This window comes from Natator depressus, chromosome 3 (genome assembly GCF_965152275.1).
Source record: "Natator depressus isolate rNatDep1 chromosome 3, rNatDep2.hap1, whole genome shotgun sequence".
Taxonomy (NCBI): domain Eukaryota; kingdom Metazoa; phylum Chordata; order Testudines; family Cheloniidae; genus Natator; species Natator depressus.
In genome coordinates this window covers 194,046,649-194,073,926 of record NC_134236.1, presented here as the reverse complement: position 1 = coordinate 194,073,926, position 27,278 = coordinate 194,046,649, and the positions used below count along the sequence as shown (strand labels likewise).

The following is a 27,278-nucleotide window of genomic DNA, read 5'->3' as shown; positions in this document are numbered from 1 at the left end:
TTTATTCTCTTCGTACGCTTTTGCCTATGCATCATTTTGTTGGTTTAATCTCCATAGTCAGACCTGAATGTGTAAGTCTTTCAAAAGATTTTTGTGCAGTTAAAGCTAAAACCTTGAATTGCAGTTATTTATCTTTAAAATCCCTCTATTGTTTGGATCTTTTACATAGGAGGGACTCTCCCTTCCACGCCTCTCCTTCTGTTATACCATGGCAACTGGGAGGCAGTCTTACACTTGCTATATTTGTACAGCATTGAGCTTGTGAAGGTGCTCAGTGGAGGCCCCCCTCCCACGCTCTTTACTTTCAAAGTAACATCTGCCAATGGAGACCAAATTTGTTGCCTTTCAGGGCAAGTTGCAAGGTCTATCCATTCATTACCCAGGCTGTGAAGGGAAACGGAGGTATTGAGTGGGAAGGTTTTTAATTTATTATCACTGAAACTCCAAGACTGTGGTTTTGGGATTAACTAGTATTCTGTTTTCTTTGGGCCAGTGTAGATTTATTATATAAAATGTTTTATTGATAGCCTATGGATGAGGTGCATTGTAAAAAGAGAAGAAATAGTGTACACCAGGCCCTTAATTTTTTTAAGAAGATATCGTTAAGGGCCTAATCCTGTGCTCCTTGCTCATTTGAATAAGGGTATACAATTGTGTCCTGTTTTTGGAATTTGGCTACTACCAGTTCTTGCCTTCTAATTTTAAAATAAAAATGCTAACCATAAATTCTGTGGGAATTGGAGAGATGGCAACACTCAAATATAATGAGTGGCCACCTTCAGAAGCACTTGTACAATATGAACCAAAATCCCTCTAAAGAAACATTGATACTAATGCTAATCAAATAGTAGGTAGCACTTTAATAGCCTTTCCAAACAAGAAATGTTATAGAAGTACATTAAACTAATATATAAATACTTCATAGTTTAATAGAATAAAAAATCTACCCTGTTGTGCCTGCATTACTGCAGCAAAATAGCCTTCAGTAAGAGGACCTTGAAACAATTGGCCACATATATACCATATGCAGTTAATAGGCACAAAAGGCCTAAGTTATAATGCCCATGACCCTGAGAATATATATAACTGCTTTGACCCATTTGAGGGGGCACTTATTAAAATTTCTTAATCCTGGAAACTAAACAAATTAATCTTTGATTCTTTTTCATTGCCTGGAATATCATAGTTAACTTTCAGGATGGCAAGTTATGGCTTAACTCTCTTAATTCTACTTGTTGATTTACAGGGCCAGCTCTAGGTCTTTTTGCTGCCCCAAGCAAAAAATTTGCCGTCCCAAGCTCCGAGAGCGCAATTACCCTTGGGGGGGGAAAGGGTGGCAGAATACCGCCCCTGGAATCGTGCCGCCCCAAGCACGTGCTTGCTTTGCTGGTGCCTAGAGCTGGTCCTGTTGATTTAAGAACCCCTCTTTTCTCCTCAAATTGTAATGGTGCATGTGTGCAGAACTTTCAGGAGCCATAAATACATTTAGTGCCACAAAAAAAGTGCAAACAATTTGTTCTATTCAACAGATGTCTTATTAAATTTTAGAGAGACAAGGTGGGTGAGGTGATATCTTTTATAACTTCTGTTGGTGAGAGAGTCAAGCTTTTGAGCTACACAGAGCTCGTGAGGACAAGCTTGTCTCTCTCACCAACAGAAGTTGGTCCAATAAAAGATATTACCTCATCCACCTTGTCTCTCTAATATCCTGGGACCAAAACAATTACAACACTGCATATTAAATTTTAGGAAGCATACTTGCTGCCGTGTCCAAGCATTATAGGTAATGTTTCATATTGAATAATCAGATTGTGATTTTTTTCATCTTTACAGTAAGTTATTGTATAACTAGATCATCCAGGAAGACCTGGTACTTGTACACAATGTGTATATATATATTCCACTATTTTTTTTCTCCAGTAAAGCAGTTGGTTGGGATTTATGGAGCAAAAAGGAAGTAGTTCTAAAATAGCAGCAGAATTTTGCAAAGTGTTTATTTTTTGGTAACTCCCTTTCCATCCAGGAGTTGCCAACACAGTGTCATATTTCCAATTAAATGAATGTGTAGTTGCTCCCTTTAGAGCTATTGCCATTGTTCCCTTGATATACTTGGGTTGCATGAGTCCAGGGAGCTGGAATTCTCCCCAGTTCAGATCTCCTGATTTTCTATGGAAACCTTCCTACTTTCCACAGTACATCATCTATAAATAATTGGAGATCCTTCTAAATGTTTTTGTAAGACTTGAATAGATAAAAGCATGTGCCAAGGATGTTTTGATTAAGTAGTTACTGCAGCCTTGGCACAATATTATGTCTTCCTCTCTCAAACTTTTATATCTGAATTTTTATGTGGGTGCTGGCAATAGCCTGAGATGAAGTTCTGTTATTAAGGGCTCTTTGTATTGTATTCCTTCTCTTGCTGTCATCTGCACTGCCCTAAAATCAAACCACCAACTTAGACATTGATCTGGTTTTCTGAGTGGCAGTAGGTATTCACAGTGGCAGGCACTTTCCTTTTGTTGATGGCTTGTTACTTAAGCAAACCTATTCTTAGTCATTACACCATGGGATTTGAGTATATTCCCAAATCTTGACCTTTTCCAGGGAAACTTGATGGTGTGCTACTTTACCAATATGGCTGGGCACCTCTGCTGCCTTCATAGTGAGCATTGCTGTGCATTTCTGATGGATTGTAGCATATATCTTAGGAATATTAAGTAAACGTCAGTAGTCTGTAAAAGATCATTGCAACTGATGTAGTTGCACAGAGTATAATATTTACATTTGAAATAGATTGTTTCTTGTAAAAGCACTAACAGAAAAATTCTAAAAGGAAATAATTAGTAGTGCATTACATTATTTTTAAGCCTGTCCATCCTGACTATCAAAAAAGGTTAAGGATAAACAATATGTATGGACATGTCTGCCTTGTTTAAATATTTGTGCCACTGAGGTGCTTCAAAGGGAGTGGAAGTCATTTGCAAGTCCCCTGCTGCAGATTCACTCAACATGGGAAAATCCCCAGTTTGAAGAAAACCCAGCTCTTGTACCTCCTTGCCTCAGCCCTTGGTGCAGAGGAGTGTGTCAGAAGCAGGAGAGTGGCTGGAGTACATTGTGCTCTGGCTATCCTCAGTTGGCATATAGTCCCTTGTGGACTTTAACCTGATGGTGCAAATTAGAGCAGCCTCCAAGCTGCTCTAACCTGTCCTTGGGGGAGAGTATCAGGGAGTAATAACTGGTTCTCATCTTGCGTTTTTATGTCCACTGCTCTGAGTAACTATGTGGTGGAGGGGAGCCATCCTTACTAGGCACTCCCTGAAGCTTGGACCATAACTCAAGCTCCTCTTCTGCTCTCCCTGGGGCTCCCACAGCCAAACAGACTATCAGAAATGGAACAGCCAAATGCTAGTCTCTTCCCTGCTGTGCAATGCAGCAGTTGGACAGACAGGGAACGGCAGAGCAGCTGCAACATGGCAAGGGCCATGTTGGAAATGTAAATGAAATGATAATAAGGATTACAAAACCTGAAGGGATAGTTATATTTTTTAAAAAGCACCACACCTGTCCTTTAAAAATACAAAAATTTGTCGTGGTTTAACAATTTTTTCTACACAAAAAGTTGACACTGAAAGTGGCTATACATCAAATGCATAGAGTAAATTGGAAAGTGTATTCTCTGATTTTTCAGTTGCCATAATCTTAGGTGTTCCTTATAATGGTGGTAGGTCAATATTCAGAGAAATGTGGGGTTTTGTTGTGTTTTGCCCCTCAATAGGCGTTTCACTGAAGGTAAAGCTGTCAGGCTCACTCACTCCAGCACCTTTTAAAGGATGGCCTAAAAATGTCCCAGCTTCTGTAGGAAGGCAAAAAGATATGTTAGAGGAGGCACTCCACTGCCTCACGAGCCCACAGAAATCATCAGAAAACCTTTTGGTCAACTGTTAATGAGAAAGGCCAAGATGTAGAGCAGTGATATGGGTTAACTTTTTATAGAAGAGCTAAAAATAGAAAATTGGGCTAATGATTACATAAAAATACACTAAATAATCGGGGGGGGGGGGAATAATATAGGCAAAGTTCATATTTTGAAATGATTGTGTGTAAAAACTCACGTTGCATCCCCTTCACCCCTCCATGATATTTATCTATTTAGATTGAAGCTCTTCAGCTAAATAGGGATCTCTTATTTGTAACATGCCTAGTGCACATTTGGATGCCACTCAAATCTCTAATAATGAATACTCTTTGCAAAGCACACAGTATTTGGAAGTATTATGGAAAGAATAAGTGTTGCATAGCAGGTGCTCATATTTATACTATTAGCCTGTTAGACTATAAACTAAGCATGTTTGGCCCAGGTCAGTACTTTGATGGAGACCTGATAAATACCTAGATGATGTAGGAAATAGATCTATTCCCTGTGAATTGGTATTGAACCAGTCCTCTGTTGTCAGGGGGAACGTTGCTGTTTCCAGCTCTGTATTTTAGAGGACATTCAAAACCAACATCTTGACCACTTGTGTTCAGTAAAGATCTGACGGTACTTACCATACGAATGAGGGGCATTAACGCGCACCCTAACTAAACATCACTTGGAATACTTGCTGCACATTTTTCCTACCGATATTCACCTTGCAGTTTCAGCTAGCTATTGTAATAACTTCTTGTGTCAAACCTATCGTAGTGCTGCCAGTGGTGGGTATGTCACTTACCTACCCCTCAGTTGTGATTCTTAGAGTTGTAAAGAGCTTTGTGATCCTCTAACAAAAGTTATTATGTAAAAGTGTATTATCATTTTATTTGAATGCTACTCTGAAACCTATGTATAGTTTCTCATTTGTCACACTCATCAGATTTTTTTCTTTATTTCTGGAACAAGCAGTTAAAGAAAACTTGCAATACGTTTCTTTGGTGTTTGTTTGTTAGACAACGTTGCTAAGCCGTTTGGAGCGAATGTTTGAAGTTTGCTTTCCTTCCATACCTGTTCTTGAAACAGAAGAAGAGATAATTTCCTTGAGCCTTTTTCTGGAAGCAAGCAACAAACAGATGAGAACAGGGGAGACTTTGGCAAACAGTGGGTAAGAAACACTAATATGGCAAACTTAAAGAAAATCAAGTGAATAAAGCTGCTTTTAGTAAGCCCAGGTCTTTACACAGATTATAACTTAAAAAAACATGTAGTGATGTATGTCAAATTCTAATGTTTCTGTAAGTGTTTTTAGAAATTATAGGGTAAAAGTTAATCATTGTAGTTCAGTATGTCTGTTTCAGTGACCACATGTACTGGTAGTATTTCATATAATTGGTGGTTTCTCCTCTACTTTTAAGTGATGTCTAAATGAGAGAGTTAATTAGGATGTAGCTTATTACTTACAGTTGCTACAAATTGCTGTATTAATTCATGCGTTGATGAAGTCTAAGTAGGCCCTGTTCTGTCTGCTGTGGGCAACATTTTCCAATTATAAGTCTGAATAATAATTGTTCTGAGAACACTATAGCAATTTTAGTTCCCCTGAGTACTAGTGTTTGGGCACAAGTTTAATTGGAATTTATAATGTCAGTCACATTAATAATTAGAATGTGTCTAAAGCTGCTGAGTCATATGATTCTTCCTGTTGATGATTTGATTTATCATGGGCTGTTTAGGGAACTTATGGAAGTGTGGACAGAGCTGCAGGATATCCATGATTCGTATGGATTGAGATATCAGTGGGGTGGCTCCCACAGCAACAAAAAGCTTTTATGCTCCTTGGGAATCGACACAAGAAATATTGTGAGTTTATCTATAAAACTTTTAACTGTTTCTTTAGGTGAGCTGTAGTAAATTTAGTTCTGCATGCCTATGTTTCTTTCTGAATGATCACCTCTTCATAGAAGACCTACATTAAAATGAGTTTTCGTGTCAGTATACGTTAGTACTACAGCTTCAAATTTACTACAGGCAAATTTATATTTCCAGTATAAAGTTGTTAAAAGAAAATGAAAACCTTGTTTAGTTATAAATTCATATGGTCTATGCTCTGATATGAATCTCATAAATATAACCCTAATCCATTGACCCATATTTTAAAAGATATTAATTTTATTTATGATTAAGACAGAATGGGAGAACTTCTTAAGTCATCCATCTTTTTTTATCAGCTCTTTACAGGCAACAAGAAGCAGCCTGTTATTGTACCCATGTATGCAGCAGGACTGGTAAGTACCATAGTATGCTTCCCACAAAAACTGTGTATATTCCATAAAAGTATAATCAAATATATAAAGTGCCATTAAGCACCAAACAAGCTGAAAGATTTTTGTAGTGTGCTCAAACACTTGTTGGGCATCAATAGAGTTGTTAGGGAGAGAAGCTTGCAAAACATGTAAATAACTTGCTTTATTTGTTTAGTAAATTATGCTGAATGATCCAATCTCATTTTGGTGAGAAGAAAAGATTATAATGCAATATGTTAAGGTGTGTATAGGCTGAATAATGACTTTTAGCTTAATCCCATTTTAATATTTAGTGAAAATCCATGAGATTAGAATACAGCTTTTAAAATATTCAAGAAAAAACCTCAGTAAAGAAGTTTAAACTGGCAGGGTTAAATCCTCAGTTAGGAAATGGCAATGTGAACATAGGAATTGCCAAAGTGGATCAGAGCATAGGTCCATAAAGTCCAGTATACTGTTTCTGACTGTAACTAGTACTAGATGCTGCTGAGGTAAATTCAAGAAAACCCACTGTAGACAATTATCATATTACTAAGCAAAGTTTCTTCCCCTATCCCCATCAAACATTATTCTTCTTGCTCATGTAACCATTACTCTGATCCCTAGTACATAAGTCTGAGTATATGATCACATGCTGTTTCTCAAATACAATATTTTTTTCAACATTCTTAGATACATGTGTATCTTCTTGTATTGCTATGCACTATATTCCATGTCTGCCAGTCAATGAAAGTCCTGTATGTACAAGATCTGCAGTGATTGAGTCAAGGGCTCCTATGAATTTCTGCCTCGTTCAAGGAACACATGCAAAGTGGGCATCAGGCCATGTGTCCTTATAGGATGTGCTCCACGGACATCATAGACTGCCTTTGCTCTGAAAGTTGCTTTAAAAAAATAGCAACAGTACGTAAAGGAGGTTTTTCCCTTCAGTGTCCTTTGAAATCTAAAGTAAAGTTGTGTGATGATCTTATCCATTTTCATTTAAGAATTGCAGTAATTTCTCCATGTTGTCCTGTCTGGCATCTCATACACCTGGCAATATCTGTAATAAGACAAACATTGACAGACCAAGAATCATAATTTTTATGATCAGAGTTTTAAAAGCTTTTTCTGTTTATGGGAATTTTATTTTTTTAAATGTTAATATGTAGTCTCCTTATAGAAGAAATTACAACTATCTGATACATGTTATGCACTGTTACTTACCAGGAAACATTTTAATATAAAGATTCACAACAGTTCCTTCAGACTTGGACTTGTCAAGCCTATTTGTGCACTGCTTTCTACCAGGATATGCCTACTGTATACTACAGAGGGAGTTTTAAATCTCTTATTAATGAGCAGTGGCTTATCTTGTGTATATTTAGGAGCAGGACCATCTATTGTACCGGTAAGGTGTGTACTTGGCCAATAATATGCACAGTATTAGTCACCCATCACAGCAGCTCATGCCTCATAGTAATCTTTATGAAATTCTTGTTGAAAATAACATCATAGAAGCCACTCTCCTAAATTTTATTTATATATAATATACATGCACACGTGTGCACATAAATGAGTTAGTTGCTAAATATAAATAAGCAGTATGCAGATGGACTTTTAATGCAAAATGACTTAGTACCTCCTCCTACCCAACAGCTTCAGATGTTCCTTCCATTCCGAAACTAAATCTAGTTTCTTTGCTGATCCAGTGAGTTTGGGTCCTGAACATTAATTTCCTAGAACCACTTGACCATTTTGGTGGCTAACTTACACAATTTCAATGATATGTGGAACAAACCCACGGTTTAGACATGCTTCTGTGTGAACAGAAGTCTTTGGTATGTCTGAATGCAAATTATGCCTGTGACTACACCAGTTTTTCTCACTTATGTGCAAAAGAGCTTGAGAGTTCAAAGCCCACTCAGATCATTGTCCTAGGCCTTGAGCACTTGATTCAGAATGAAAAGCCCTGTTTCATTGACCTCTGAGATTTTAAAACGGATTTACATCCTTGGCAGTAGTAATAGCAAATCACACTGAAAATAAGGTATTGGAGACAAAATCATGCTACAAAATGACTCAATTCTTATAAGTAACCAATTTATTTTGGGTGGTTAAATGGAGTAAATACTACTATATTCCTTTCTCCTGTGCCACTTGATCCTTGTGATAGTCCACTTACAGCAGGGAGGGAAAATGTCATTTGATCATGGAACAATATCTTCTAACTTGTGTAATATTACTGATAGTAATAAGACTCAGTTAAAGGGTTTGGGTCTCCATCATTTACTGTAAAATGGTCCCTATGATCCAATAAATAGAGCCGAACGAGGTCTTAAAACATTGAATATGAAAATAATCCTAGAAACAATGTTTGGGAGCCACCTATTTCAGAATATTACTATTTAGTACCATATTTTCTGTCTTTCAATGTCTGTGTAGTTCTTGGCATGTATGTACACATGACTCTTATTTTTTTTAGGGTATGTTAGAGCCTACCAAGGAACCTCTGAAACCAATATCTGCTGCAGAAAAAATAGCTTCCATAGGACAGACTACCCCTGTATCACCAGAGATGAGCACATGTACATCTGATCAGTTCCAGGTAAAAAACTGGAAAGCAGGGTGCCTGATCTAGCTTTATAATACTACAGTTCTGGGTTCCAGGGCCAAAGGAATCTGAACATATAAAGGAGTTTTCTCTGCATCACAGTAAATCCCACCCTTGGATCCACCCCGTGTGTGTCTGGAAGGAGTCCCGAAGCTGTCTCTGGCTGCCAGCCACTAACAGGGAGACCTGCATTTGCTAAGAGCCCTGATGACCTCTAATGGTTAGCTGCTTTCTAACAACTGACTGTGAATGAGCTGCTGTTGTGATTGTGAAGTGTGCCATAGCAGCTGGCCCTCTTCTGGCTAATGTTTTTCATTCAAAGTTCTCTCTGGGTTTCTTGTACTTTCCCTATCCTTAGTGCCCTTTTCTTTTTGTTTTCATATTTTCTTTATGGAGCAACTTTTACCTGTCTGACAGAAATTTCTTAAACTTTCTAAAGCATAGTTTTAAACATGTGCTTGTTGCACTGTTTTTCCTTTCTCTCTTTCCCTTTATTTTATCTTACAGAATACATAGGAAGCAGCTTGGCCAGTTAAAAAAAATACCCTGAGTGTAGTCATAAAATGTCCATTACTGGCATGTGTGAATGTCTCCAACATCTGTCAGTGGAACATTCTGGAGCATCTGAGTCAGTGAGACATACTGAGGCATCTAAATCATGAACATGTCACCTCAGTTTTGCTCAGCACAGATTCAGAGAATGAGGTTCAATCCAAACATCCCTCAGAGTTCAGATCAAGTAAATTAAACCCCTCAGCTCCTTTGATTATGCATCAGGCCCATGACTTCTGATTTGAAAAAACATCTGTGATTCTAGTTCCAGTTGTTCTGGGGCTTAGTCAAGCCAATGGATCGAGCACTTCAGGTCTTATTGATCTCCATTAGCTGCTTGTTCTACCTTGTTGACTTAGGAATAACACAGAACTATCATGTCCTGCTGGTGGTGAACGTATTTTTCGCTGTTGACTCCATTCAGAACAGTCAGTACCATGGGTGCTCCAAGTGCATCTGTGTTTATGCTTATATCTAGTTATCTCTGTCTTTGTATTCAGCACCATCAGTATCAATACTGGCCAGATTTGACTCTTGTTTCAGCAATCAATTCATCCCCCATCTACATTTGTTTGCAAGTCCTATGGCAAGACTCAGCACCTCCGTTCCCCACTCTCTTCTCCTTCCCTTGACTCCCCTTTTTAAAAAAAAAAAGTTGTCGTCTCGGGATCTATCTACATTCCTCCCCAGTTTGATCGAGTATCTTCTACTTTGTATTATGGACATCTGTTGACTTCTTTGGTGGAGTCTGAAGTTGTTATCCTCATCTCAGCATTCAGGATAACTTTGTGCTTTCTTAGTTGCTTAAAGAAATACCTGGTGAAGTTTGATCTTCAAGAGTAGAGACCTGCTGTGAACCAGATCTTTAGAGAGAAAATTACCAGGTATTCTTTTTTGAAGGTATTTATCACAGCAGATCCACACATACACCTCTTCCCCATTGTGTTGGAGGTAAAATGTAATGACAGAATATATTTTATGCCTTTAGCTATTAGCTGGCATTCTGCTTTGATTAAATTCAATGAGATGAGCTCTTAAAAGGTCCTGTTAATTGCGTGAAGGGCCACTAGAACTGCTAGTGATGACAGATGCACGCTGCCCTGCTATTGGCCACTGGCCAAAGACAGCTATGGAACCCCCTTCAGTACATGTGAATGATCCAAGAATGAGATCTAAGAACAAGAATTACAGGTAAGAAATTTCTTTAAGTAAGCGATGGTAGGGCACTGGATAATTAAATTCCATAAAGTGTAATAAAGTAGCTCTGAAGTACTGTTCTAGAAAGGAAGGCAGTATTTGAAAAAACAAAGCAAGAACTCTTATATAGTAAATTTTTTCCAGTGAATACTTTTGTTTATGATCTGATGTATGAATTGTACACAGTTGTATAGTAAGTCTTTTCTTCCAGTTTTCCAAAAGTCTTGTTTACAGTGCTGTTTGTGGCAACATTTAAAAGTTGCCATTATGTTTGCATTGCCAGCTTGTTTTGCAACTTTAAGACAGCAAGAATTCTTTCTGTTCAGACTTAATCTCTTAAGTGGGTTATATGTATGGGGACAAATGTTTAAATCTTAAACAGTATCTTTTGAATTAAAAAAGCTCCCACACAGTGAAACAGCAATAAACTATATTTATAGTGCTCTAGAATGTAATTGAAAAACTGTTCATTTGTTAAACCAGAAAGCTAAATATTGCACAATAAAACTAGGTTTTTCGATTTCCTCTTCCTCACTTCCTTAGCAAACCTAAGGATTATTCTCTGACAATTGCACCTACTCAGTTGTATCTTTAAACCCCAACCTACACTCCTAATCTAAGGCTGAAAAAAGCCTACCCCTATAATCAGATTTCTCATACTTTTTGTTGGGCACTTCTCATTAGAGTAGAAACATACTGTTGGGGAAAATGGTGTAAACACGAGGGCTTCCAAAGGATTTTCTGCCTGTAAGGCTGGCAGAGATTAAACTCCCACATCTGCTACACATTCGTATTGGTTTTCATCATCTGGGATACCTGTATGGAACCTTGAAAGATCAGTGTTGCTAGAGTCATCCGAGGGCCAAAGCCAAGAGCACCAGGAAATTTTTTTGCATTTAACTGCATCTAAATCTTTTGTCTCCAGCCCCTTTCCTTTGACTTTTAGCAACTATCTCAGAGACTAGTCATCTTTCATGATACTTTGCAGATGTTGCCAACATTTATCTACAGGTTATATACATTTTTGGCAGCTCGCTGCTCAGTAACTATCTGAACCAGCAGAATAACTTTCTTTTCCCCAAAAGCAGGACAGTCTGTGTTGGAGCCAATTTTTGTACTTAGGGTTCATCGAATACTTTCTCACTTTTTTGCTAACATTTGAGAGTAAATTCAGTTTTCATGAAAGTGAAAGATGCTCAGTCCAGGTAGGCACTGGTATAATCTTACCCATACAGCTCTGCCAGTGCTCCTAAGTCCTGAACTAAGTTCCCTCTACACTGCGTGGCTGTGCAGCAGCCTACTAAGCGCCGCGCAGGTGCTCAGGGCGGCGGCTGGGAGAGATTCCTCTGCCCCGGACCCAGCCCAGCCACGGACCTGCCGTGGCTGAGGGAAATGTGCTCCTTCCCCAGACCCAACCCAGCTTGGCCCGGACCTGCCGCAGCTGTGGAAGAGGTGCCTCTCTCGCAGCCCCAACCCAGCCCCAGCACAGACCTGTCATGGCTATGGGAGAGGCGCCTATCCCGTGGCCCAAGCCCCGGAGCTGCCGCAGCAGGGAGAGGTGTCCCTCCCCCGCAGCCCAGGTGCTGCTGCGGGGGGAGAGAGCTGGGGGGAGTCCTCTCTCGCCACCGTAGCGCCAGGGCAGCCTGCACCCCAAAGCCCACCCCCCCAGCCGGAGCTCTCATCTCCTCTCCCCCCCGCACCCTAGCTCTCTGACCCAGCCCAGAACTCCCTCCCACACTCTGAACCCCTTGGCCCCACCCTCACCACATGAATTTTGTTATGTGCACCCATATGGAGGTGATATGTGACACATCACCTCCATATGGGTGCACATAACAAAATTCATGTGGTGAGGGTGGGAAAAATTAGAGGGAACACTGGTCCTGAATCTAAATACTTTAACAGAGACTTCCAAACTATTTCCAGGGTGATTGTGTGACTAAATGGGGTCTGGTAGGAAACCATTAATCCATGTTTTCACTTGTGATTAAAGCCTGGATTTGAGCTCATTTCTCTCAATGGAAGAATGAGTTTCGGTCATGAGTATTTTTAGTGAAAGTCGTGGACAGGTCATGGGGCCGTGATTTTTTTTGTTTTTTGCCTGTTACCTGTCCATGACTTTTACTAAAAATACTCATGATTAAATCATAGCCTTACTCATAATATACTGGGCATGACTGTCATAACTGTACCAGCTGCAGGTTCTGCATCAGCACCATTATTTTTCTTTGCCACTAATTGGAGTATTTTCAAATGCTAGTATTTTCACTGAGATTGAATAAAAATGAGATGTGATTAAATCCTTAGACATCAGGTTGTGAGGGACTGCTTAAAGCATACTTATCAGTACTGTAAACATTGCAAAGGCATTAGGAAGAAAAGATTTCTCCAGGTAAAGCTTTTATGATAAGTAAATACAGAACTTGCATTCACTTCCTATTTTTTTGTTTCCAATAATATTTTTCAAGAAGCTAGAGGCTTCTTAAAATTTACCTTTATTGTATGGAGCTGGCACTGACCCTCAACTTTGTGAAATTGCACAACCTTTCAACATTAAGTTGTTCCAACTTTTAGAGAGCCCCCTTCTTACTGAAATGGTCAGAATGTGTCTTAACCTCTAAGAACCGGCAAGTAAAGTTTAACTCCAGTAAGACATTCCATATTGATTACCAAAAGTTACAACTGTTCCTCCTGACTCAAGTATAATGAAACAAACAAAATACAACGTACCAAACTTACATAGTTAAGGCAGATCCTTCCCATTGTTTCTAAAAGCTAATTTCACTGGGGAGCAGAAATGTAACAAGCAAGGGCTACCTATACCAAGTATTTGTAATGCTGCTCCTGTGGATGTCCTAAGAATACAAACCATTTACAAGTTACACTACAAGTTGCCACTAGTTATCAGGAAGCTGACTATATCCTTCCTTTTCCCCCCCCTTACTTGTTCATACTATGTGATCTCTGCATCTTGCTTAACTTACTTAGGTGTGCAGAAGGATTGAACAAAAGGAAATGGAAAGCTAAGGATACTCTCCCAGGAGGAGACACATTTTCTATTTTGAGTCTTGCTCCTGGATTTTGTGCGTGTGTGTAAGTTCTGGCACCCCATCTCTTTGTCGTCAGACAGAAAGTTTGGGACTTAGCTTCACCTTTATTGGTCAGGATAATATGTCACAGGGTCGTTGTAGGCAGTCTTTCCTTTTCAGGGTGTAGTATACTCCCCGGGTGTGCTGGGGGGAGCCTCTTTCTAGAAAGGAAACATGGGTTCCTTCACGGTGAGTAACTTTCGTTTTTGGATATAATCATGCCAAAGCATACAGAAGTGCAGAATATTCTCTTCATATTTAAAATAAAGAGCCACCTAAGCTAAACTGTGTGTTCACAACCTTTCATGCACAAAGACTGCACTGTGTCCAGTTGGAGTAGCAATTTCTTAAATTTTAACGCTGTATTAATGTTTTTGTTTTTGTCGCCATAATTTAGTTAATTTAACAAAAACCTGTTGGGGCTAGGGAGAGTATCTGATCTGTTTGATTCATAATTGAACCAGACTTTGAGGTAGACTTCAGATTTTTTTTATGAGTGTATTAAGAAAATTTGCAGCTCACAACATCCGAAGGTAAAAATATTTGTCTTATGTTCAATTGTCCCCTTAATATTTAGGTGCAAAAAAATATTTGTGTGAAACATTTTACATTGTTATAACCTGAACTGACTATAAAATCTGATTTCTGACTTTTCAACTCTAGGAATCTCTACCACCTGTCCAGTTTGACTGGAGTAGCAGTGGCCTTACTAACCCTTTAGATGGTACGTCTCTCCGTAGAGCCTCTAGCACCAGAGCTAGAGTTAAGAAAGCTACAAAGTTCAGACAAACATCTCTCTGCTGATTTTTTTTTTTTCTAATATATATTATTTCTTACTCTTAACTTTGGAAATTCAGGCTTTCTTTCTGGTTAGATCTGCCACAAATAAAGCAATCTATAATCTTAAAACACTAAGAACTAGGTAATATTTTATTTTCCTGCATTTCTGCTGAACACACAGTGGCAATATTAACACCTCATTATATATTTTCAGATTATAATGAAGATCTGAATAGTTTAGGATTTTGGATTGACATGTTTTACTTTTAAACATGTATTTTTCCCAATACACAATTATCTGTTTAGACTTCCTTATGAATGGCAAAATTAAGTGAATAGTGGCTACTTCAAAGCACAATTGTTTAACCAAAAACTGTTTGCAAAAGAGATTTCTTGACCTGGAAGTTTTCAGATTACAAGTATTTTATATATTAAAATGGAAAATGTATAACTTAATGTGTAATCACTTTTGCTTAAACTCAGAATCTAAAGATGTTCAATTATTAAAGAGGTAGCTACATACTTTAACGAACATAGTTGTCTACATAGTTAAAAATTCACGTAAAAGAATTTTATATAATTTTTTAATGGGGAAGTGAGTTGTCACACTAACTGTGTGCCTTAAATGTAAGCTGGAGGAAAAGGAAAAGTAACAAGTTTAATAAACTTGTTGGGTGGCAGGTTAGAAACCTGTAAAGAACATGAGGTTTCTGCTAGCAACAATTATTTCCTAATGCACGAGTTGCTAAAAAATGAGCTAAAATAAATTACATCTGTTACTACACCAGTGCTATCTAGTAGTGTTGTTCCCAGGATCTGTGGAAAGTAACAGCTTGGATATCAGTACCATGGTGATGAAGGAAAGCCTGGATGGGCCCTTTTGCTGTTGTCCGGTGTCTTATTACTTCAGTCAAATCATCCTGCTTTCTTTTAACAAGCAATTTCTTCAAAATGTATCCTGTTTGATTTCTGCTTCAGTGTTAAAGGGGAACAGTATAACTTACCACTCAGAAGCTGGATGTAATCATGGCATTCATTATGATGTATTTACATTGTTTTAAGCTGATATTGACAGTTCATAACGTAAAACTAGCTAATACAACTTGTCCAGTTTTCAATCCTGTGCTTTAATTGGAGGGTCAGTTACATCTTCATGCTCGAAGAATGGTTTGTTTTCTTTGACATTTAAACCATTCTACTCCTCCTACAGATTGGCCTAAGAATTGTTTCCCTTTAATTGGGCAGATCTCTCTTGCTGGTTCTACTCCATTTTTAGACTGAAATAGATCTATCTTTCTTTCTACTTATAAAGTTACTAGTGTTGAATTATTTGCTGCATTGTACATGAGAAAATGTACATTGAATTAAGTTGTTAACCTCTTTAGAAATTACAAACTAATATTGTAAGCCTTGTTTTATGTCAATTTTTAAATTGTGTAATGAGTACTAATTATAACTTGCATGTTCAAGTGTGTGTCTTACCCCTTTTTACACATAAACCCCTCCCTTGGCTTACCTTCTATATGGCTGCCTACCAACATGGTCACTGAATTTCAAGCTAGTGGAGGTTCCACTCTTCTGAACCTTGATTTCTTTGGGCCCGTGGATGACAGTAGCTCTAGCAGCACGACCACAATGCCAGGTCAGCAGAGTGTTAAAACCACAAATACGGTCTTAAACAATTTACTAAAAGCATGAGCACATCACTTGACTTTCCTATAAACAAGGATCTTCTATACTGTATTTCTCAAAAATGTCTTTCTAGTACATTTTTTAAAATCTGTATGCTATTTTCTGACATTTGTATTACGTGCTAAGTATTAAAAAGGTACTGTCAGCTCTCTACTAATGCACATTTAAGGAGTGAATGGCTCTTACATTCTTAAACATCAGATATGTAAAACTTTCCCACTCTGTTTCAAATGACAAATTTTGAAAGCTAGCTTGTCAGAATAATTCATGTAAAGCAGTTAGAACAAAATATAAATACTATATAGTATAAAAAGGTGAGACGCCTTCCCTCTTTTCAAACAAAAGACTATTGCAATACAGTTGATTATTGAAATTAATATAGGTATGTGTATATATAGTAACTTGCTGAATGTGTGAACTATATATTTAAGTATTGAGAGATTGGGCATAGCTAACACACCTGGCTATCTAAAAATTGTAATTTTGTTCTTTGACAGTTAGTACTAATGCCATGATAAAATAAGTGTTTTTAATATTCGTAGTTGAAAACAAGCAGTTCCATGTTTCTAGGACACTGAAAGCTCAACAAATATTAGATCATTGACTATAAAAGAAAAGCAGTTTCAGCCATGCTTTATGGTTCATTCTCTTGATAAGGGACAAAAGTACGTGTCACTTTCTACTTTGAATAAAATGGGAAAACAATTGAATTCATATTTGTATCATGGTTACATTTTGTTTAATGTGGTTTTGACATGCTTTAAATATTTTTGTGAGCTTGTGAAAACCTATGTCTAGGATTTTAAGTTTTTTATGCTTGAAATTTATACTTAAATTCCTGCAAAATGCATTTATTTCTTCATTTTATGACCATTGCTGTATTTCACTTTAAATTAAGGAACAACTTCCCTCTGTTCTGAATTATATGGTTTTTAACTTTACTCTTAATTGCACTCAAATTCACTCCAACCCCCTCTCCAGGAGCCAAATAATATAAGCGTTGTGCAGAGGTGTTGGAATAATGTGATAATGGGTTTGCCATAGAGGTGCTGGGAGCCAAAATAGAGAAATTTAGGGCATGCTTTGTCATTTGCATAATTCCTTCAGAGAGATTTTTATAATAGCTAAATTTAAATCCATCAATTAAATCCATAAATATTGCCAGTAGATATTTTAGAAGATGAATGGTAATATACATTCTCATTATCCTGCTGTTGTGGACACTTGAAGTGATTACTACAGTGATGCTTTGGTGGCATTTTATTGCTTTTTGGGTTTTGGTTGGTTTTTTTTGTTTACAAATGTATCAAGCAACTGCAGGTATTACCACCTTCCCTGGTATGCTATATCGCCATTGTCTGCAGTATTTTCCTGACTTGTTTCTGGGAAAGTCATTTGTTTCCTAGCTTACAGCTCTGTGTATGTTTTGTGTTTAACTTTGTTTAGGAGCTGTATGTAGAATTTGGTTGGCTAACGTTTCTCAAATAATCTCATTAAGGTTTTGTAGTGCTGCCCACAACCATTCTCTGATCATTTAAAAGGAATATAGAAGATGCAAGTTTTTATTTAAAAAAATCCATTTAGACTTATTTTTGAGACAAGTAGCCAATTATTTGTTAAAAAAACAAAATTGATGTCAGCAGTCGAAGATTACTTCAGCACTTTTTGGTGATTAGATATTGCCTAGACTCCCCTCAGTGTTGTCCTATCTGTATCCAAAATAACTTTATCGATAAAGTGAATGTTAACAATAAATTAAGGGGACTACCATGTCTAATTTATACATCTGTTATGCTGTATATACAGCACTTTTCTTCATTGCGCTATGCAAACACATAATTCAGTAGGAGCTACCAAGTAGCACAATCAATTGAGCAGTAACTTCAAAAATTGTACTCTGATGCAAGTGAATGCAATAATACTTAAGTTTTTTAGTTGATAAATTATATAACTTGTTAGTTGCAACCTTCTATATATGTCACAGAGCTGCATACCAAAGGGCTCGCTCTGATCACATTTTTAAAAAAAAATTGTAGCTTTACTATTTACACCTTAATGGGATCTCAAAAGCTTTTGCAAGTCACTCCCCCTACTAGAAGTGGACATTCAATGGAGTTGGGTGTTTTCTGATCATTTCTGAGTTCTGTAAACATCTGATACTGTTTAAAATGCATGGTATACTGGTCTCAAACTTGGCGCATTTTCCCATGTTGTATGTAAATCTGGCTAAGACCTCACTTTATGAGAATTTGGAAAAACAAGTACATGTTGACTAGTTTCTTTCTAGTGAACAAGTATCAAAGGCAAACACTTCCCTCCACCCCCCTCTTTGGTTTAACCAAGGGATTATCAATTTCAATTACTTTGTCATCAGTTTAATTTATTAAGCACATCTCAAGACTGTTTAGTTTATTCCAGTGATTGATATGCTAGCCACTTCCTGGGCATTAATGACCCAGCAGTGAGGAGCTTATGCAAGATGCAATTGAGGGCAGTTAATCTCATCCACTTGCACCGAGGTTATGGCTGTTAGTTACAAAATGGAATTGGAGGAGTAACAGGCATAGCTGGGTTTTAACTGGTGAGGTTTTGAAGTTTGGTGAGTGTAGAGCATTTCTAAACCATGCTCAGACATTAGCTAATATCTAACATTGCAATCAGTTTATAATGGTTAATATTTTTAGATTGTTTATAGAGTTTTCAATTAATCACAGTTAACTCACGCGATTAACAAAAAAATTAATCGCGATTAAAAACATTAATCGCAATTAATCGCACTTATAACAATAGAATACCAATTGAAACTTATTAGATATTTTTGGATATTTTTCTACATTTTCAATATTGATTTCAGTTGCAACACAGAATACAAAGTGCACAGTGCTCACTTTATATTATTTTTTTATTACAAATATATGCGCTGTAAAAATGATAAACAAAATAAATAGTATTTTTTCAGTTCACCTCATACAAGTACTGAAGTGCAATCTCTTTATTGTGAAAGAGAAACTTACAAATGCAGATTTTTTCTGGTTAGATAACTGCACTCAAAAACAAAACAGTGTAAAACTTTAGAGCCTGCACATCCACTCAGTCCTACTTCTTGTTCTGCCAATCGCTAAGACAAACAAGTTTGTTTACATTGACCGGCGATAATGCTGCCTGCTTCTTATTTACAATGTCACCTGAAAGTGAGAACAGGCATCCGCAGGGCACTTTTGTAACCAGCGTTGCAAGGTATTTACATGCCAGATATGCTAATATTCGTATGCCCCTTCATGCTTTGGCCACCATTGCAAAGGACATGCTTCCATGCTGATGATGCTCGTTAAAAAAAATAATGCATCAATTAAATTTGTGACTGTACTCCTTGGGGGAGAATTGTATGTCTCCTGCTCTGTTTTACCCGCATTCTGCATATATTTCATGTTATAGCAGTTGCGGATGACGACCCAGCACATGTTCGTTTTAAGAACACTTTCACAGCAGATTTGACAAAACGCAAAGAAGGTATCGATGTGAGATTTCTAAATATAGCTACAGCACTCAACACAAGGTTTAAGAATCTGAAGTGCCGTTCAAAATCTGAGAGAGACGAGGTGGGAGCATGCTTTTAGAAGTCTTTAAAAGAGCAACACTCCAATGCGGAAACTACAGAACCCAAACAGAAAATCAACCTTCTGCTGGTGGCATCTGACTCAGATGAAAATGAACATGCGTCAGTCCGCGCTGCTTTGGACCGTTATCAAGCAGAACCCATCATCAGCATGGGAGCATGTCCTCTGGAATGGTGGCTGAAGCATGAAGGGACATATGAATCTTTAGTGCATCTGGCACGTAAATATCTTGCAGTGCCGGCTACAACAGTGCCATGCGAAAGCCTGTTCTCGCTTTCAGGTGACATTGTAAACAAGAAGCAGGCAGCATTATTTCCTGCAAATTGTAACCAGCCTTGTTTGTTGAGTGATCGGCTGACCAAGAAGTAGGACTGAGTGGATTGTAGGCTCTAAAGTTTAACACTGTTTTGTTTTTGAATGCAGGGTTTTTTGTACATAATTCTACATTTGTAAGTTCAACTTTCATGATAAAGAGATTGCACTACAGTACTTGTATGAGGTGAATTGCAAAAAAAAAATTTTTTACAGTTCAAATATTTGTAATAAAAAATAAATGTAAAGTGAGCACTGTTTTTGCCCAAATCTGTGCTGGGTTTTTTTGTATTTTGTTACTGCATTTCATAAAGGCTTGTTTGTATTTTTATTCTTTGGGATTAATGGCTTGCTATTAGAATCTAAAATTCATTCAAGGGACAATGTCAAAACAGGTATGGCTTAAGATGATAAAAGATGAAAAATTAAGACTGAAGAATCCAGTTACTTCAATAATTGGTGCGCTGTAAACATGAGAGAGAGGAGAAAATACAATGGGTCAAGGATTTAGGTATAATTATAAATCTATGCTACTTTACAATTTGTACTGTAGATCCAGTGAAGTGGAGTTAAGAATGATTGATCTTCCTCACTTCCATCAATTTTCAGCCAAGCTCTTATTACTTAATATGGTTTCATGTGTTTTAATGATGTTTGTGCAATACACTACATAATATCTTATTTGAAGCCCACTGATTTATTGTCACTATGAAACATTCATTTTTAAAACTCGATTTTGTATTTTTTCTACTTCTAAATGGTAGCTAAGATGACATGTTCTAATCAATCACTTGTTAAATTATTTTTTAATAAAAACTAGCTGAGTGAAAATGAATAAATGTTAAATATTACACCTATAAAAATGTTAGCTGTGCGAGATGCACTCTAATGGGCAAACCAGATCTTAATGTTGGTTACCCACAGGCTGAGACCTTGTATATACAAGTGGACTTACATTTGGCATACATTTTTTCTAGTGCAGTTGTAAGCCACTGAAAGGGGTTAAGGAGAGGTGTGGAAACATTGACAAGTTCTGTCATGTTCTCTTACAGTATTTTGTTGACATTTTTAAATTACTCAGATGTTTACAGAAAATGAAGCCTTTAGCATCTTGGTCTAATTATGACGTATTTGCATCCCACCATCACTGATTATTATTTTATACTATAAGGTGTGGATCCAGAGTTGTATGAGTTGACAACTTCAAAACTGGAAACCTCCAATGCAAGCAGCAAAGTGACCGATGCATTCGCAAGGCTCATGTCCACAGTAGAGAAGGCAAGCACATCTACAAGGTAAATCATGGTGACCAGTTAAGAATTTTGAAAATTAAGGATTGGTCAGTGGCTGAGAAATGAATGGCCATGCCTTTAGATTCTAAGTCCTTGAATGAAACACATTTTATGTTAGTAAATACATTAATGAAGATTAGTCCACATCACATCATCACAGATTTCCCTCTATTTTGATGATGATGTAATCAAATCAGGAGACTCGTTAAAAAGAGTTAGTGTGTGCATATTAATTTTCTCTATCAGAATTTAATTATTTGTAAAGATACCAAGCATGGCCGGACCAGAAAAGGAGAATCTCTCAGGAAAATCATTGGCTGCTAAAAATGAGAGGATAAAGTGAGTCCTGACAGAAAGTTAACTATAGCGCTTACTAGTTAGGTTTCACATTGATTTAGAGGAGTCGGCTCTAACAGGTCATTGTGGGAGAAGCTCATTTTTGTTGTGCTTACTCTACTTAATCCACAATGTGGAGAGTTGTACTTGCTTTCTAGCTAGGGAAGTTGTCAAGCGAGAGAAGTGGGTGCAAGGGGACAAACTGCACATTAAAAACCAGCTTTATCTGTGGAACACTCCACAGCAACTGCCAAAAGTGGTGTATTTAGGAATAAGCATGTACTTCATGGTATGCATGTGCTTCATGGACATTGCTTTTTCTTTATGCACAACCTAAATCAGAACCTTTCAATTACGTATGTATCCCTGAAGACTTGTGTATCACATTAGAGCAGAACAAGCAGTCCTTATTCATAAGAACTAGTTCACATTTTCATGGCTTATTCAGTGATTGTGTATCCTAGCGCTGTCCAGAGATATCCCATTGCTATCTAAAATTCAAATTAAACCAGCGGTTCTCAAACTATGAGGGGCCCTCCCAAGGGAGGCACAGGAATGGTCAAGGGACGCGTGAGCTGTATGCGGACGTGTTTTTTTTGTTTTTGTTTTGGTTTTTTAAGAGCTCTGTCTGTCAGCCCTGGATGGCTGGGGCTTGTGCAGAAGGGCCGTGCACACTCAAGAGCTGGGATAAAGGGGACAGCCAAAGCCCCATCACCCCGGCTCAGGATCTCCTCACTGCCCCCAATCCCCTCACTGGGAGGAGGCTTGGACTTTCCCTCTACCCATGCCCTCACCAGGAGACAACTCAGTCTCTCCTCTCCCTCCCACCCCAGTCCCTCACCAAGAGGCAGCCTGGGCTCCAGCTGGCAGCCCCAGGGTGGCAGCAGCAGTGCAGAAGTAAGGGTGGCAATGGGGTGCTAAGTCTGCTGTGAAAAGTGATGACATATAACTTTTCACATTGCCACCTTACTTCTTGCTGCTTCTAGTGTGTGCTGCCTTCAGTGCTGGGCGTCCAGCCAGCTGCTGCTGCTCCACTCTGCCTTCAGAGCTGGGTGGTAGTGGTCTATGTACTTGGGGGGAAGCGTAAATGACCACGGACGCAAAGGTGGACCCGATCAAGTAAGCTTGAGAAGCCCTGTGTTAAACATATTAAGTTTAAAAAGGCAGTAACACATACTAAGTAAGCAACATTCTGAATAACTTTTTCTACTAATTTATATTATTTGCAAAGAAAAGAACTTTTATTCTGTGCTTCCACTTAATATGACATTTATTGTAGAATTATGCTATGATATGAATGGTATTGCAGTTTAATACTTCATGATGATTATGTTTAGACTAGGGTTTTTTAAACACCAAATGGGCTAGATGTTGAAAGCACTCACTACAGAGTGTTTTTTCTGAGTCTGTGGAATATGTTTTTGTTTCCCCACAGTGTGAAAATACCAGAAGCTGATGTTCAAAAAGAACTTACAGCAGTGGTGGGCAACCTGCGGCCCGTCAGGATAATCCGCTGGCAGGCTGCCAGACTGTTTGTTTACATTTGCACGGCTGCCTGCAGCTCCCAATAGTCGCAGTTCGCCGTTCCTAGCCAATGGGAGCTGCGGGAAGCTGCAGGGATGTGCTGGCCGCCACTACTCACAGCTCCCATTGGCCGGGAATGGCGAACCACAGTCACTGGGAGCTGCAGGCAGCTGTGCAAATGTAAACAAACTGTCTCGTGGCCTACCAGTGGATTACCCTGACGGGCCACAGGTTGCCCACCACTGACTTATAGTGACAGTGATCAGAGTAGCAGCCGTGTTAGTCTGTATCTGCAAAAAGAAAAGGAGGACTTGTGGCACCTTAGAGACTAACAAATTTATTTGAGCATAAGCTACAGCTCACGAAAGCTTATGCTCAAATAAATTTGTTAGTCTCTAAGGTGCCACAAGTCCTCCTTTTCTTTTACTGACAGTGATGAAATTTCAACGGCAAACCATTAGGGGGAGCCCTAAACCTCAGAGCTGTCTTGGTTTATCTGATTTCAGCTTCACTGTTTAACAGTACTATATATAGCAGGACTGAAAATCTAGCATCTTCTTGGAAATACAGTAACTTTTTTTGAAAATTTACCTCAAAACGGTCTGAAAGCACTGAACAGAAGAAAAGTAAAATTTTTAGTCTTCACATGTAAGAGAACAATGCTCACTTCATTATAACTGTAGAGTGGTTTTACAGATATTTTAATAAAAGCAGCTGAAAACTCACAGAAAAGCTTGCAAACTCCAAGGTACATGTAGTGCTCGGAAATGTCTTTGTTTACTCTAGTAAGTCTCTCTCTAGATTTGTATTTGTTTGCCTGGCAGGCTTTTCAAAATGTCAGTTCAGTTTTTACAAAGTGGTAGAAAGTCTTTTATTCAAACGAATTGTCTGTCGGCATACTACATTGTTATATTTGATTGTGGGTTTTTGGGTTCAGCATCCAAAGTATGGTTGGAACTTTGCAAGCAAACAGGTCACCCCAAGTAGTAGCCTCCCGATGTTTAAGCATAGATAGAGACTAAAAAAGGACATCAGAGTGCAAAAAAATGGAATAGCATGGCCGTGCAGTAGCTTTAATAATACCCACTTTGCTTTAGCATTATTTTGTAGATTGTTTCAAGTTGTTGAAGGGGGGGGATTGATAATGTGGGAAAAGCAAGGAAACAAAGGTGGTGGAAGTAATTTTGGAGGCAAGAAGGTGAAGACAAGGACATGGGAGGATGTATATGAAAAGGATGAGGATAAAGATGAGGAAAAGTAGAGGTATATGAAGAGGCATAGGCAGAGGGGGAATGAGGTAGGCCAGCTACAGGTAAGGGGTTGTGGTTTAAATGGAAGTTAGGATCAAATCCAAATATTGATTATGGTGACATGAGGAGGTTATAACTTCTGGTCTGGTGTTTGGGGGGTTTTATGGCATGCCACAGAAGCTGCATGTGCTGATCCAACCAACATACGTTGCGAGTAACTTAGGGCTGCTGGAGTTTGATGCCCCAGATTGGTGTATGTGGTGGAGAGTAAGGTGTGGGTTGGCAGGCCTTCCCTTTATCCTGTTCCCTGGCTCCTGGTACTGGTGGCTATGAGAGGAAGCTTCAGGAGCTTGTGGAGGAAAAAAAAGGGACCTTAGATTGTGGTTAATCCTGGGTTCATGGATGAAGGCTGGTTTGGAGCAGGTGGGACCTGAAGTTTCCCGTCTTAATTTAATTTTGCAACTGAAATATCAACTATTAAATCTGATTTTAATAATTAGCAGAGATCAGCTGCTAGTTTTTTTTTAATTAATCCCATCCCCTCTGAAAAAGAAACATTCTGAATATCCTTTTTCTTCTGAAATTTGTTTGAACCCAAGATCTGTGGGGGAACAAGTGAGATGGGTAAACTGAAGGTTTAGAAACGTGTTGTGGAAATGTCAAGTGACTTCCTCAAGGCACCCTCATTTGTGTGAAGTAGCACCATTTTCATCCACAGCCCAGTTGCTCGCGATTATACAGTTACTTCCTCAAAAGTGGGGTGGGGGGAATTGACAAAATAGTTCCTTACGTATTGGTATATTAAACTTGAAGATAAACAAGCTAAAATGGAGAGTCCTACAGAAAAAGGACTTGGTAAAATATTCTGGGTTATTATTGGGTGCAGCCACTAATTATGTAGCTGGATTGCATCTAGCAGGCCTCCAAGCCTCCTTTCAGATGTTCCTGGTTTGGATTGAAAGATTTCTCTGTATGTTAATGATAGTACTCCTGCTATCTTACCCGAAGGCTAAAGTTACAATTATTTCTCACATAAAGTGAACAATCCCATGATGGTGCATCGGAACTTGCAAAAAATTTAACATCTGAGTGTTGCAAATAGGCAGGATATAATTTGTATACCTTTACAGAAGTGGTCTCACCTCAATCAGTGGCTCTTTCTCCAGGATTGTCAAGTAATGGATTAATGCATTTCTCTTTCTCTTCTTAACAGGAAGCCTAAAAAGGAAGAACATCTTAGTGAAGAGGCTGCCAAGGTGATTTCTAGCCTTCCTGACTTAACTTTCATGCATGCCAAGGTGTTGATGTTCCCAGCCACATTAACACCTTCAACACGCTGCCAAGAAAAGGTAGACTAAGTGATGTGAATTGGACACTTTCTATTGATTTTTTTTTTTCCCCCTCTGGGTCATAAAAAGCAATCTTGCTTTAATTAAAAACTTCAAGTTCAGATGATTTGTTGGTAAGCAGCACTAGAAAGGTATACATAGTAATGTATATTTATTTACATACTGGAATCTAAATTTATATTAGAAAAAAGTGTAAATAATTGGGGGTGAATCTTTTTGAAGATTTATTCTTTTCGTTGTGCTGGGATGTATACATTTCTGTCTTTGTGAAATACACTGGTGTCCTTCTTACAAAACTTTAAAAATTTAAAAAAAAAAAAAATCCAATCTTCACTCTCTGTGAAATCCCCTTTCAGTGTTTTCAGATTGTATCAAGTGTCTTATTTCTTTTCTGCATACATTAAAATATTTCATTTTAACTGAAAAAGTCTAAAAGGTCACATGGTTTTTTGTTTGGGGTTTTTTTGTGGGGGTTTTTCAACTGTTTCTTTAAAACAGGCAGTTCCTTCTGTTTGATCAACCTGAATTTTTTTATTTGTTTTTTTTCCTCTCTTCAAACTTTAACAATATGGCTAAAACACTATATAGCCTTTTGAAAGGTATAATGTCAGTACCTTTTTGTGTTAAATTATGGATCACTGTCTACATTTAATCAGTTTGATTTGGAAAAGAAGGACCAAAACTATGAATGTCTTACAATGAGATTTTCCTGTTACGGTTTTTGTTTGTTGTACCACTATTCCTATGTTTGATTTTGCACAGTGTAAAATGACATAATCATAGATTGCTATGGTTTAGGCTGTATATACAGTAAAAACTATGGGTTGTAAATGTTGGGGAAATTCCTATGGAAAAATAAAGCTATGTAGAAGAACCTCTAACAAGGTTAATGTGCATGCCCAAGGTCTTTTGAAATTTAAGTGTGTAAATTTCCTTTTAGCTTACACAAAATAAAATAATTTAAAAGATGTGTATAGTCTGATATCTTTTTATGCAGAGGTTGTCACATATACTGACTTGTTTTTTATAATGCTAAGGGACAATTAAATATGCTGTACTAGGAGAGCATACAATAAAACTTCCCTCTGGGCTGTACCAGGCCCACAACACACTTTCTTGGGACCTACACAAGGAAAAGCGAGGCATGGTTTAATTGTGTCCAGCCTCTGAATTGAGTCAGTTATTTTCTTTTGACAGAAACTTGCTCTCTGTTAGGGCATTGTGGCATGAAACAAGTTAGTGAGTCTGATTACAACATGACCTCTTCGCAGTATATTGGCAATGCTGAACAGGTAGGGGAAGCCAACTATACCAGCCAACTTCCGAACAACAATTAAAAATGCTAGTGTCGTATTTCCTTAATTTCTCTGACACATAAACGTTTAATGTCATTGTCCTGTTGTAGCTCTTACAGGAATAATATCTTTGGTGGAGAGGTGAGAGAAGGGAGGTTGTCTGTTCCAGCCCCATTGATTTCAA

The 27,278-nt window shown here is 38.1% G+C and overlaps 1 protein-coding gene across 5 annotated transcripts in view; it reads left to right on the top strand.

Moving 5' to 3' along the window:
• AFTPH (aftiphilin) overlaps window positions 1-26,723 on the top strand; it is a 61,096-nt gene extending 34,373 nt beyond the window's left edge. For 3 of the 5 annotated variants that reach the window (XM_074949568.1, XM_074949570.1, XM_074949569.1), the window contains 8 exons: window positions 4,927-5,078; window positions 5,647-5,773; window positions 6,142-6,198; window positions 8,681-8,803; window positions 14,311-14,371; window positions 15,986-16,069; window positions 21,220-21,343; window positions 25,664-26,723. In XM_074949568.1, the coding sequence (XP_074805669.1) occupies window positions 4,927-5,078; window positions 5,647-5,773; window positions 6,142-6,198; window positions 8,681-8,803; window positions 14,311-14,371; window positions 15,986-16,069; window positions 21,220-21,343; window positions 25,664-25,808 (873 nt within the window). In that variant the 3' untranslated portion in view covers window positions 25,809-26,723. The remainder of the gene's footprint in view (window positions 1-4,926; window positions 5,079-5,646; window positions 5,774-6,141; window positions 6,199-8,680; window positions 8,804-14,310; window positions 14,372-15,985; window positions 16,070-21,219; window positions 21,344-25,663) is intronic. The other 2 variants (XM_074949571.1, XR_012638945.1) reach the window with 2 other exon arrangements.
• The last annotated feature ends 555 nt before the right edge of the window (window positions 26,724-27,278 follow it).